This window comes from Sceloporus occidentalis, unplaced genomic scaffold (assembly GCF_023333645.1).
Source record: "Sceloporus occidentalis isolate IW3139 unplaced genomic scaffold, rSceOcc1.0.p SCAF_1, whole genome shotgun sequence".
NCBI classification, from domain to species: domain Eukaryota; kingdom Metazoa; phylum Chordata; class Lepidosauria; order Squamata; family Phrynosomatidae; genus Sceloporus; species Sceloporus occidentalis.
The window spans coordinates 129,440,369-129,454,261 of record NW_028316981.1 but is presented as its reverse complement, the minus strand read 5'-3'; the positions used below and the strand labels follow the sequence as shown (position 1 = coordinate 129,454,261).

Here is a 13,893-nt window from a genome sequence, read left to right as displayed (position 1 = left end):
TGCTGAGAATTCTGTGAAAGATGCCTACCTTCAAATTACAATCCCAAGGGTCCTCTGAATGGGGGAATTAGTTCTATAACAAAGTCTGTTCAGGATATGCCCATACAATTCAAACAGAGCAAAGAGATTTTGCAGCTGAGATGTTTAGCAAATTTCAAGTCAGAAAGACTTGCCAAGAGAGGGCGTCCTAGCTCCAGGAATTTATGTTGCCTTAAACACAAGAATATACCATAATAGACAAACTGAAAGGAGCTGGTCTAGAATAAAATCCTCAGTTGAATTCTAACTTGCATCCTTCAGGATCAAATGACAGCATGAACAGAACTGGAAATATATTGGATAAGTCACAAATCACCTGCTCAACATGCCCTATATATTCTGCTTCTACAATACACACTTTAGACCTCTGGAATGGCAGGCAAAGACTGGGGAAGAAGTAGTAAGTGTTTTATAAATAAATACATAATGCAATTGCCATGACGTCTACTGGATGTTTGTTCCTATGAAGCCAAAGGACCTAACCTAGGTTAAGTGCAGAGTTCTCCACTTGAGGTGGCTAATGGACTGCACCTTTTGGCTAATTTACTACAGAATTGCCTATATAAATTCCAAAAATCTAGTATTACCTGCAACATTGCAGGGCTGGCATTGATAGGCCCAGTAAGTAACCAGAAACTCTTGGAGGTTCCTGGACTTAAGGCTTTTTTGCTACAGGCTGTTCATTGGTCTCTCCACCTTGGACTCATTTTCCATGGATTTTTTCATTCACAGATTGAAGCATCCCTGGTTTGAAAGTATTTAAAAACTATATACATTCCAAAAAATCAAACCTTGATTTTGCCATTTGTTAGAAGGAATACCATTTTACTACCCCATTGTATTTAATGGATTTTGGTATCCACGGTGGGTCCTAGAACCAAACTCCAGTGGATACCAAGGGCTCACTGTACTTTTGGGGATGATATCTTCTAGAAGCCCTTATTCAGCCTCTTTACTCTTCATGTTGGCTGAAGGGATTATGGGAGTTGTAATCATCCCCAGTAACCTTCCCAAGCTATCCCTGGAAGTGGTGCTGGACAATGACATCAATTCCCAGTTACCTAGCCAGGTTCTAAAATGGAGCTAAACTATAAAACAAAAGCTTGGCAAAACTGACAGCACAGAGCCCACTGTATTTGGCATAGTGATGAAATTGTTTCTATGTGCTCCTTCCTTAGCTAGAGGCAGCATGGTGTAGCAATCTGAGTATTGGATGATGACTCTGGAGACTAGGGTTTGGTTCCCTGCTTGGCCATGGAAACCCACTTGGTGACCTTAGGTAAGTCACACACTCCCAGTCCCAGAAAACCCATGATAGGTTAATCTTAAACTTTAAATCAGAAATGACCTGAAGGCATACAATAACACTTTTACCACTTAATTCTTATCTGGAAGTTTTGGCTTTGCTTGACCCCACACTCTTGCCACATAGCTTGCTCACGATGCCCTGTTCTTGTCCTCTTTTCCAGCAGAAGCGGTGTCTTCTCTCTCCCTCCATTCCTGCTATAATCCGGTGAGTTTTAATCTCAAATTGATCCCCTAGCTTGCTGACCCTTAACATAATTGTAAGCCATGGTCTCTGGCCACTTTCCGGCTTTGCCGTTCTTGTCTGTTTCCTTGTCCTCTGTCTTGGAATAGCTCTGCTGTAATTCTTTCCTCAGCACTCCCCAAGAAAGGGGGAGGGGGTAGAAGTGTCTTTTAATAATGTATTTTCTCTTCCAATGATTAAAAACAACCCTGATAATAAAACTAACATGTCCAAGACACCACATGAATTACCTCTCTGTCAGCCACAATTAACTTCTTAGATTTTGACGTGTTTCATGTAGCTGTGACAAGCACTTTGATCTGGCAATTAGTTGATAAACGTTAGCTCCTGATTTGAAAAGCATCACCTGCCAATGTAAAATGTATGCTAGAAGCACAGAAGCCAGCTTCCCTTGTGATCCATTTTGGTTTGTGGTTTGTTTTATTTAATGGTCAGCTGTCAACCCAAGGCACCATAGGAGAGCTATAGTAGTTTAGGAATTAAAAGATTGAGTGTTTGATAAAGTAGTCTACAGTTCAAGATTCAGATATGAGCTCAGTAAGTGACTTTGGGCAAGGAATTTTCTCCGCTGTCTACTTTGGGAAGAACAACACTAATCTACCTTATTGGGTTGTTGTAAGGATGACCCACTGCATGTATGCTCACTGCAGAATTAAAATGGTTTGACAGCATTTTAAGTGTTATGATGCTATCCTACAGAATACTTTGATATGTAGTTTGGTGGTGCACCAGGGTTCTCTCACAGATCAGGCTGAATAACTCATCAAACTACAATTCTAAGGATTCCGTAGGACAGAGTCATGGCAGTTAAAGTGGTGTCAAACTACTTTAATTCTGCATTGCAGATATACAGTAAGATAATATATGTGAAGTGATATTCAAAAAGTGCTACTTAAATGCTAGATAAACATGTCTTTCCTCATCCCTGGAATCCCCACCTGAATTCTGATGTCTATATAACCACCTAAGTGCCTTATTATTCCATGGTGCCTACTTAAGCCAAAATTGTAGGGTCTCAGCAGATGGGGTAGGCAGTATATCCTGTAATGGAAATATTTCTAATATCAAAGACTTAGGGGCACAGTCCAGACACTCTGTTAAAATTCCACTGATCTGAAGGGAAGCTTTATGCATGTGTTTAACGAATTATGGGTTCCGTGCAGTAGTTAAGAATAGGCTCTTCAAACAGAACAGTCATTTTTCAGTACAGTTGTCAGTTCACTAGGTGAGGCCTTTGATAGGCCACATTCTCTCATATTTAGATCTTACACAGAAACTCACTTATTATCATTTTTATGGAGTGATAGATCTCATATGCTGAATTCCATTCATTTTTGGTGGAACTTTGCTCTAGGCACAACAGGGTACAAGGATTACAGTCAGAAACTCAATCCTAATGCAGAATGGAAAGAAGGGCTGTCCAGCTCACAAAAAATTCAGCCAACTGAACTGGAGCCCTAATGTTCAGTTTGGGAGGCAAGTTTCCTATTCTTAGTTGAAGAATGTGCACTCTGATATCTGATGTATGGATCCTAATAGGGATGTAACAATCCACTAATTTTCTTCTTGAAAGAAACAATGAATAATCTTAACAATTTTCTTCCCACTGAAGAAAGTGTTAGAAAACTACAAAAAGCCTTTCAAAGAATTTCACAATTTGGGACTTAGCCTGAGCCGAATTTGAGCATGGTTGTTGTGCACAAAAACTGCCTTTTCTGAACCAAAAACATACACAGAAAATGTAATTTTCTGCACAAAACAACCATGTGCAAATTCTGAGTGGAATAAATCTTGAACTGCAAAGAATCTTGTCAAACCAAGGATTTCTTAACATTTGAAAAACATGTTTTCCAGCCATTTTTGGAATATTTTAAAACATTCTTTCCATCCCTAGATCCTAAGAGCTGTGGTGCCAAACTCCTGCATCTCACTCTTTAATTGTTTAGTTCTTGCTGTTTAGAAGAAAGCCAGAGGACAGATAATAAGAGCCAGCCCAGGATCCCACTAGGAAGAGACTGATATGCCCTGTTTTTGTTTTAATAGTGATTCAATTTGTGGTGCTCAGGAAAAATGAAATGGGGCACAGAGGGGAAGGAGACTAATTAATTAGTTATGAAGAGGGAGAAGGGAAGGTGCAGGGTGGGGTAGGGAAACATGGTCAACTTTAGTTTCAAATCACATTAGCAGAGATTATAGGTGGTACCACTACTTCTAAGATGCATGGTCTCCTTACCAAAAGGATTTGTAAGAATGTTTGTGGCCGAGGACCTAAGGTACTTGCTACAGGGATGTGAGGTCAGAGGTCAGCTCAATCCTGTAATATAAATGCAGCAAACCTTGGTCACATCAAAATGGTAGCATTGTCAGGCACTGCCTGATGGAGTGGGGAGGGAGAAGGGAGGGAAGCAAGTGTGCATGCGCACGCACACACAGGGATGGGAATAAAGGGAATTGGGTAGTGGATGGCATGGCTTCCCTCGACTGATCCAGTGTAGCTCCTTACCTGAGGGCAGCCCTGCCCCAACAAACCAGCTAGAAAGAAGGATGGTTTGGAGAAGCCTGAAATGAAAAATTGCTGATGCCACAACCAGCACTTAGAGGTAAGGGTGGAAAAGGATACAAAATAAAACTAGAGCTTGGAAGAACAAACAGACACAGAGAACCAGAGAAAATATGGCACATTGACAAGAAACAGAGAATCCGTTAGAAGAAATGCAACATTCTGCCAATGCTAATTAGTGCAGGAGGTTGGAGGGAGTTTTGCAAATGCAAAGGACTCTGCACAGAGATAGCAAGCATTCAGTGTTACAAGTAAACTGTGGAAAGTGATATATGTGTATGCATATAGCACAAAAAACACTGTCAACCAGGAAACATACTGTGATTGCAATCCAAGATGGGAAGCTATAACAGGGCATCTACATTTGCTTCTTATGAAAAAGCCACCCTGTAAAATAATTCATTTTTCTGTTGGATGGAAGATACAGGAACAGTCATGTTTACCATGGAAGAGTTGCTTAATGGAGGTTAGAGAACCTCTCACAGTTCTGCTTCAGGACTGGATAACCTATGGATCTCCAAATATGGTTGGGCTTCAGATCCTGCCAATCCCAGTCAGTCTTTGCTAATAGTTAAAAAAATAGGACTGTTCTTTCATCAACATATGGAAGACCAGCACTGCCTTCTCTACACATTTAATACATGTGTTTCTAAAGTGGGCCTGTACAATGTGTAGACTGTGCAACATATGCAGCTTGCCAGTTGCTTATCAGCTTTCAAATGAGTCACAATTTATTTCCTGGTTGCATAGTTTCAGGAGTTATCACCTGGTAAGCTGCCTTTCATAGCTGGGACATCACATACAGCAATGAGTCTGCATGTTGTCCATTGTTCATCTGTTGCAGCAAAAATGACATAACATTCCTGTGGAATCTATAAAGAATGTGAAATGAATGGCACATTGAACTTTCCTGGCCATAATCCACTTCATCTGATGAATGACGTGCTGCCCTGGATTTCAGGTATGGATGCAGTATGACTAGTCAGTGTGGTCAAAGGGAAATTAAAAATCCTGGATGACACACTTTGTGCAACTGATGAACTGGGGTATGGCCCATGAAAGCTCATGTTCCAGTATTCTTTAAGTTTCCACAGGACTTTTTGTTGCTTGTGGTACACATGGCTTTATCAGTTATCTGGGTTTCTATGTAAAATTCCAAAAGGACATTTTTGTTCAGTTCTATAGGATACTTTTATAAGGACCCTCCCTGCAAGAACAATGCAGTCACACAAGCAGAAACATGTCCAGACTTTCTAGTGGACAAAGTGGGGATGGGAACCCAGCAGGAAAAAGTGAAACAAGATTTCACACCACTCAGCAGTGGAGCAACAATACAGCATTGGAATAATTAAAGACCTTCCCTGAACACATTCTTTTACCTGCTGTACCAAGAAAAAAACTAGCTAACATCTACAGAAGCTTTCATGCTAGTAAGTAAAAAATGCTCAATATGTCAAATTCTCAGTGGCATATGAAAAATTACCAACCAAGAAAGGAGAGCAAATTATATTTTGACATGTGGGACAAAACTGGTTCCTTGGAAGCATCTGAATCTACCTTATCTACATTATTGATATGCATGAAGACAAAAGTCCAAGCAACTTATACTCTTTCTATCTATACAAACAATTGTATTATTTATAATAATAAATCTGCCCTAAGCACTGTGTCTACAATTATTTTTGATAAATAAAGTGATGGTTCAAGCAGCTCAAAAAGCTACTAGTAAGAAAATGAATTTAGGTTTGAGGTGTATGATAAACTTACAAAAAGGTTAGATTATAGTAGTTTGGCTGCTCACTGATGGATCTCGGCAAGTAATTGGAGCTCATCTGTTTCCTTATCATATAATTTAGATAATTTGTTTGTTTTTTTCATTTTCAACATTAGCATAAAGATCTCTTTTCAGAAGAGACACTATGGTAACCACATCATGTTTAAGGTATTTCACCCAATTCATGAATCAGTATTGGCTCTTCTGTTAAGGAGAGCTGAGTGAGGAGTTGTCTGCACAAACCAAATGGCCTGGCTTTCTCCAGCTTGGAAACCCCAATGGTAAGATTGGGCCCAATTGTACCAGTACAGATGCAGATCCAGAGGATCCGGTGTGACCCCAGAGTAAAGGGCTTTTACCGTGTGATAAAATAGCCCTGGTTTTGCACTGAGTTTCTAAAAAAAGAAAACCTCTACAATAAAATTGGGCTGTTCACCTTGTCAGCATGCAAACTGTCTGAGAAGATCCACAGTTGCCCCGTCTGATGCAAAAACGGGATGTCTGCAGCCAGGCATCCCGTTTCTGCATCAGATGGGGCAACTGTGGGGTTTCTCAGATCATTCACATGCCAGCAAGGTAAGGAGTGGCCCCAGGTCCCGAGTCAGTGTGGGGATGGATGTTTGAAGACCCACCCATCCCCATGCCGATCCAGGGACTTACCTGGGTGAGCACCAGAGGCAGGATAGCATGGGCTCAGCCTGTGTTATCCTGCTCTATCTGTTCAGGCCCTGAGATCATTCCTAAGGGTAAGCAGCTGGGCAGACAAGAGGGCCTCCAGAACGTTTCTAATTATACAGTTCTAAAGCATAAATATACAAGATAATGCTTATGTTTACCTCAATCAGCTAATGGTTGTTTCAGTGCTACTCATGTTTAAGTGAGGACTAAAAGGAATTTTACCCTAATCTAGACACACTGGTAAGCATGCTGTGCCTGTTAGGTGAACTGCCTCCTACCCCCACACATGAAGCCTAGAAAAAGAAACGTATGTTACATGAATGGATATGTATGCACAAAAACATGCATACACACTTTTTAGAAATGAATTCCCAATTTCATTTGTGCTGAAGGTTTAGTTTTTCAATATGATTACTTACCTGGTAAACAATGTCATAAGACATCAGGTGATTACTCTCTTGTTCATATTCAGATATTTCTTTGGTTATTTGCCTATTCTTTTTGCTCATTTGCACCATTAGGCTCAACTACTGGAGATAGGATCAGCACATGCTCTAGAGGATGTTTTTTTTTTAATGGTCATTTAGACAGTAAGGCTATTCAGAAATGTGTGTCTTGCCATGACACAATGTTAAATGAATGCAAAAACCTGCAGCTGCTGAAATACCATCTACTTTACAGCTATTCAACATAACCCTGTCCTCTACAGAATGTGTTTATTCTCACCATTTGGATCTGACACATGAGTGCAGTCCACAACTCAAGAATAAGTTCCCAAACTTATCTGTTACTTTTTAAAAATAAATAGGAATTCTGCTTGCAGACTTAACCATCTAACATTATTGTGAACATATTTCAGTTCTAGATCTGTATTCATTTCAGAATCACATGGGGTTTTGTTTTTGTTTTGTTTTCTAAAACTACAGCAGAATTTTCAGCTAAGCTTCATCAGAAGAAACAACAAACATTTCTGCTCTTTTAAATTACACACTTTATAGTCTCCATTGTTATTGGAACAAAGTGCCACAGTATTATTGTTTTTAAAATGTTTGTGCTTTTAAAGTCAACATCGGGATTTAAGGACCTAATGGTTAACTGGTGAGTTTGCAAGCATTTAGCTGCAGATGAATCTGACCTGAGGTCTCTGTTAAGAAGCACATTTATATATAGCTCAGAGACCAAGCAGACCATACAAAACAACAGAGAGGAAAGGCAAAGCAGACTTTGTTGACCACATCATAAAGCAACAATAACAAGAGAGAATCACCAAATATTTGAAAAGAAGTAAGACCACTGCTTTTCTAATTATTTTCTTTAAGTGGAAACAAATCATTAGTTGACTTACTGCAACTAAAAATGCTTTATCACATGAAAAATGGTGTCATCCCTTGGCTGGACTCATGTCATTATTTGCGTACAGGTGAGCTGTCTTTTGCTCACTGGGGATTAGTTCTCAGTAATCCTTCGTAAATGTGTGCTGCAGGTCTTGGAAGGAATGATTTACAAGTAGTGTATCTCTTGTATTGGTGCAATAAGTAATGTTTCCTAGTTTTTATTTTAAAAAATGTTTCCTTCAAAGGACATTTTGAGGAATGTGTAGCAGTGGGGGGGGGGGGGGGGAGATTTACTTGTTTTTTTCTATTATCTTATCAATTCTAAGAGTATTTAAAAAAAAGAATAAAATCAATGAGTTGCTTTTCAAATCTTCACAATAAGTAATAGCAACAAACTGCTTTTAAAAGTAACACTACATATTCTGCTCTTAGGGCACTAGGTGGGCATGGTTCCATGGTTTTCTTTATGCCAGCCAAAATATATTACTCAAGCATTTTCCAGCACTGGGGGGTGGTGGCAGCGGACATTTTTGTACTCTTTGAAATTTTGTTTTTTAGGCAGAAGCTTACCATGGTAGATACAAAGCAGAAGACATTTGCAGTCTTTAATGCAGAGGTACAGAACCATATCCTCCAGAGGTTTTGCCCTGCCACCATGATAATACTGGCCATGCCAATAGGAAGCTGACAGGATCTGTAGGCATAATTTCTGGAGAGGCCACAGTTGCTCACCTTTGTTTCAACTTTGTTTCAAAACACTTTGTAACCACTTCATGCACCAATAAAGCTGCAATAAATGGCAGCCTGGAAGCATGTCACAAAAGGGAACAATGCTATGTCATGTTGCATTATCATTCCCATGGGCATTCTGGATAAAAAAGGCAAAAAGATGGCAGTTCACACTACTCATACACTCCTTTCGTGACAGAAGGGTTTATGCATCAGAGGTCCACAGCAGGACCAAGAACTGTCAGGAAACCAATACATTGTGAGTCTGTGTGATGGTCACTACCAATATTAGTTTTTGTTATTCTGAGAAATGTTCTTTGGGCTCTTCGAGAACCTGACTTGAAATGAAAGGCTGGGGCTATTCTTAGCCAACAGCACCAGTAAGCAATGTTCCTCATGACAAGGATACCACAGAGAGGGTCAACTGCTCTTTAATTACCAGGGCAATACACCCTAACATCCTTTACAAAAAATATAAGATATGACACAAATCAACTAATTTCTGGTTGTCAGGTTAGACTCATTAAGTGCCGTGCTGAACTTAAAGAAGCCAGACCTACCTTTGTTCTTCTTCAATTTCTTCTTTGGTCATCATAGCTTTATACTGGCTTCCCCTCAGTTTTCCAGGACTATATTTAAAGGAGAACTGTTCTTCTGCTACAAATGAGGGAAAAAGAATGCATCAGAGAGGGATAAACATCTTCAGCTTATTGTACATATTTGGAAGTACCACCATGAATTTCTGAGGTACTTGATTCCAAATAAATATTGCTATGGATTTCCTATTTCCTTAACCAGCAAGTGACAAATTCTACGGATAGCACAGCAAAATTTAATTCCCTTGGATGTAAACACAGTGAACCATTCCTTTATGTGATTATTCCTTTATGACAGGCAGCAAATTTGCAAACCCACACTTCAGATTTCTTACTGTGTCCCCAAACCCCCTCTTGAAAAAGGACCATAAACACATGGGTAGAGCCATCTTTGCTTGCAGAAGATGCCAGGTTCAATGGCTGACACCTTCAGGTAACAAGTGTTGGTAAAATATTTGGAGAGTGACTGCCATTCAGAGCTGGCAATACCGAGCTGGACTGAAAATAACCTCATCTATTACAATACAGTATCTTATGTTCCTATGAGTTTAAGTCAGGGATGGGAAACCTGTGACTCTTCAGATGTTGTTGGTCTTCAGCTCCCATAATCTCTGACCATGTTGATGGGAGCTGGAATTCAACAAAACCTCTACATCCCTGGAACCTGAAGCTAACTCAGAACTCTTTCTCCTGTTCTCTGCCTGTTTGTCTCTCTTACACCCAATGCAAAATAGTGTTTCTGACTGTTTCTCTTGCCCTCCTACTGACAAGTGGCAACTATTAGGAGGATATTTCCCTCTCACCCTTAACTCTGATTGGTTTACGTTCCACATGCTGACAAGAGATTCCCACCTATTGGGAGAGTTTCTTCTATCATTGGCTCCTGCTGATGAAACAGCAACTCATAAATCAGACTAGCATTCCCCCACAAAGATGGTCTTCAGCATTCTAAGACTGTGCATAAAACTTTAGCCTTTGTTCTGTAGTAAAACTTGATATAGATGTCCCTACAATTGAAAAGGTTTGGTCATCAGCTCTGCCAATCTAGAATAAAATGGACATGGCTGGAGACAATGACCTGAATCTTATTGGTCACTCCCAACTACAGTATAATCACTGAATCAATTGGTGAACGGTGAGTCAACACATGGGTAAATTCTATTTAATCAATGGGTCTACTACAGTAGATGGAACTAAACAACAGATTCAAGTCTGTGCTTCCCCTTACTGTTCCACTCCCTTGCTGGACTGTTACTATCACTATACTTGATAGTCCAGGAGTGGGCAATTGCAACAGATACAGGGACCATTTTTATTCCCTGGGATCCTCTAGGAGCCTCATGGACTACCAAAACAAACAAACAGTCCCAAAGTAGACTACTTCTGGTTCTGAAAAAAGGGGAATTTTCTATGTTAGTTCAGGGAGGCCTTGAATGCTGTTTAAAAGATATAAATTATTGCATGTGGAGCTTCTAGAAGAAGCAATTCACCTTCTTCTTTTGACCAGAAAAAGGGCAGTCTAGAGATTCTAGGAGTGCTGAGGACCACAAAAACATATTTGGTGACTACCTGTGGCCACAGGGACACATTTTATCCACCCTGGTATAGCCCTGGGATCCAGGGAACTAGTTCAATGAGAGAAATATCATTGTTTGAAAGAGTGTGAGTGACTGGGTGTAATAATCAACAAACATATGCCTTTGAAACCATGAAGTCAGCAAAACAATATGGCGTGCTCCAATAGACCACTGTAAGGCTAATCAGTTGCCTAAGAGTTGGTGAAAATCAGGCTGATACATTTTCTTTGTTACCAGCTGATATGAACAAAATTCCTGTGCTGTCAAGTGTGTTTCTTTTCATTTGCAACAATAAATTATGTTTTCTTTCTTGAGCCCTACCGGACCATATCTCTGGCAATTAAAGCGCTCTAGCTAACAGACATGGAGCCAGAGATTTATCTCTTCAAAGCAGATTTTGCTCCAGTTCTTTGTTTATGTTTTAAATCACTCCTCTGAGTCATCCTCCTAAAAGCGGCCCAGTAAGCAATAGGATTGGAAGTCAATTAAAGGCTCTAGTGCAAAGGGATGCACCTGTGCCCATTTGTTTTTGCTTTGTTTTAAGTGCACAGACATAAAGATCTTGTTTAAATAATCTCTGCACCAGCTTTTGCTGTTGACTTTCAAAGCCCACCATGGACTGGCCCTTCCTTACTTATCTGAACTTCTTTCTCCTTACATTCCTACTCGTACCCTCCACTCTGGCAGTCAAGGTCTCCTGTCCCAGTGTAGGATTGCCACTGCCCCCTCCCGGATTCGTCCCTTCTCACTTGCTGCTCCTTACTCCTGGAACCTTCTTCCTCCACATGCACACCTCAGCACTTCTCTACCCAGTTTCAAAACTGAGTTAAAGACTATATGGTTTAGAGAAGCATTCCCAGGGGTGAGCCCGTCTCTGCCCCAGGATGCCTCCTTTTAACCATCCATTAAGAAGCCAAGCCCTCCCCCCCAGTCCATCTGCCTTGGTCCAGGCCTCGGAGGTAGAGAAGAACTGCTCGACCTGATTCCCTTCACCACCACCACTCCCTTCTCCTTTTGTGTCGCGTCTTTTTAGATTGTAAGCCTGAGGGCAGGGAACTGTCTAATTAAAAAGATTGTATGTACAGCGCTGTGTAAATTTACAGCGCTTTATAAATAAAGATTAATAATAATAATAATAATAATAATAATAATAATAATAATAATAATGGACTATGGAGAAATGCTGGCACATTGTTGGGAGCTCCAAAGGGGCACAAGTTGCTCTTAGTGTGGGCAGAGGAGTAGGGAAACGTCTGCTCTATGTAGAGACTTTATTGGTAACCATGCTCTTTATGTCATGGCTGTAAAGCAAGTGGAGCTGCTTGTTCATCATTGTGATCTGCCACTCATTATGTGACTGAGGCCCACAGCTAATTTGTATATGCTAATGTCATCCCATCAGCAACGTAATGACATCCTGTCAGCAATTTGCATCTCATTTAGAAGAACACAGAACTACCAAAGAGGCCTGTGTGATATATGTAAGCCTGAAATTATCCTATCACCCTTCATTAAAGCTCCAAGCAGTGCCTGACTTTGGAGTAGGTAGGAGGCAGATGTGATGGAAAATACTTGGTTGCTGCCTAGCAACAACCTAGGCTCCCTTGCCTGCAGCTGTTTGGAGCTGTAGGAAAGCCTGAATGCCAAAAGAAGAAAGGCCCCTCATTGTGAGGTATCAAACTAATCTAAGATTTTGCTTTAACAAATGGATTGATTAATTAACCCATTGGGGCATGGATTAGCAATGAATCAGGAATAGTGATCAGAATATAGAGAGATCTTGTAGCACATTTGAGACTAAGTAAAAGAAAGAAGTCAACAGCATGAGCTTTTGTAGATTTAAATCTGCTTCCACAGATGCATTTCATGGAGTGGAAAGCCAGGAACACACCTTTCCACTTCACCAAATGCATCTGTGGAAGTAGACATAAGTCTATAAAAGCTCATGCTGCCAACTTCTTTCTTTCAGTTAGTCTCAAAGGTGCTACAAGAGCTCTCTACATATTGATTCTACAGACTAATATGGCTATATCTTTCAATTCTACAAGGAATAGTGATGACTTCAAAAAGGGGGAAAAAGAGGATCCCAACAATTATCATCCAGTCAGTCTGACATCAGTTCTAGGAAAGATTCTAGAGCAGATCATTAAACAGAGACTCTGTGAACATCTAGAAAGCAATGCCATAATCACAAAAAGTCAACATGGGTTTCAGAGAAACAAGTCATGCCAGACAAATCTGATCTCTTTCTTTGATAAAATTACCAGCTTGGTAGATGAAGGGAATGCTGTGGATATAGTATATCTTGATTTCAGTAAGGCCTTTGACAAGGTTTCCCATGATATTCTTGCAAACAAGCTTGTAAAATGTGGGCTAGACAAAGTAACTGTTAAATGGATCTGTAATTGGTTGACCGGCCGAACCCAAAGGGTGCTCAACAATGGCTTTTTCTTCCTGGAGGGAAGTGACCAGTGGGGTCCCACAGGGCTCTGTCCTGGGCCCAGTGCTATTCAACATCTTTATCAATGACCTGGATGACAGAAATGGGAGCACACTTATCAAATTTGCAGATGACACCAAATTAGGAGGAATAGTTAATACTCCAGAGGACAGGACCAACATTCAAAATGATCTGAATAGACTAGAAAGCTGGGCCAAAGCTAACAAAATGAAATTCAACACAGAGAAATGTAAGGTACTGCACTTAGGGCAGAAAAATGAAATGCACAGATATAGGATGGGAGACACACTGCTGAATGAAAGTACATGTGAAAGAGATCTAGGAGTCCAAGTAGACCATAAGTTGAACATGAGTCAACAGTGTGATGCGGCAGCTAAAAAGGCCAATGCAATTTTAGGCTGCATCAATAAAAGTATAGTGTCTAGATCAAGAGAAGTAATAGTGCCACTGTATTCTGCTCTGGTCAGGCCCCACCTGGAATATTGTGTCCAGTTCTGGGCACCACAATTCAGAAAGGACATTGAGAAACTGGAGCATGTCCAGAGGAGGGCGACTAAAATGGTAAAAGGTCTGGAAACCTTGTCCTATGATGAACG

At 40.4% G+C, this 13,893-nt stretch overlaps 1 protein-coding gene across 4 annotated transcripts in view; it reads right to left on the bottom strand.

Annotated features, from left to right (window-relative positions):
- MXRA7 (matrix remodeling associated 7) overlaps positions 1-13,893 on the bottom strand; it is a 92,032-nt gene that overhangs the window by 17,302 nt on the left and 60,837 nt on the right. For 2 of the 4 annotated variants that reach the window (XM_089535087.1, XM_089535106.1), the window contains exon 3: positions 9,224-9,320. In XM_089535087.1, the coding sequence (XP_089391213.1) occupies positions 9,224-9,320 (97 nt within the window). Of the gene's footprint in view, positions 1-3,821; positions 3,903-4,091; positions 4,148-9,223; positions 9,321-13,893 lie in introns of all 4 variants that reach the window. The other 2 variants (XM_089535096.1, XM_089535115.1) reach the window with 2 other exon arrangements.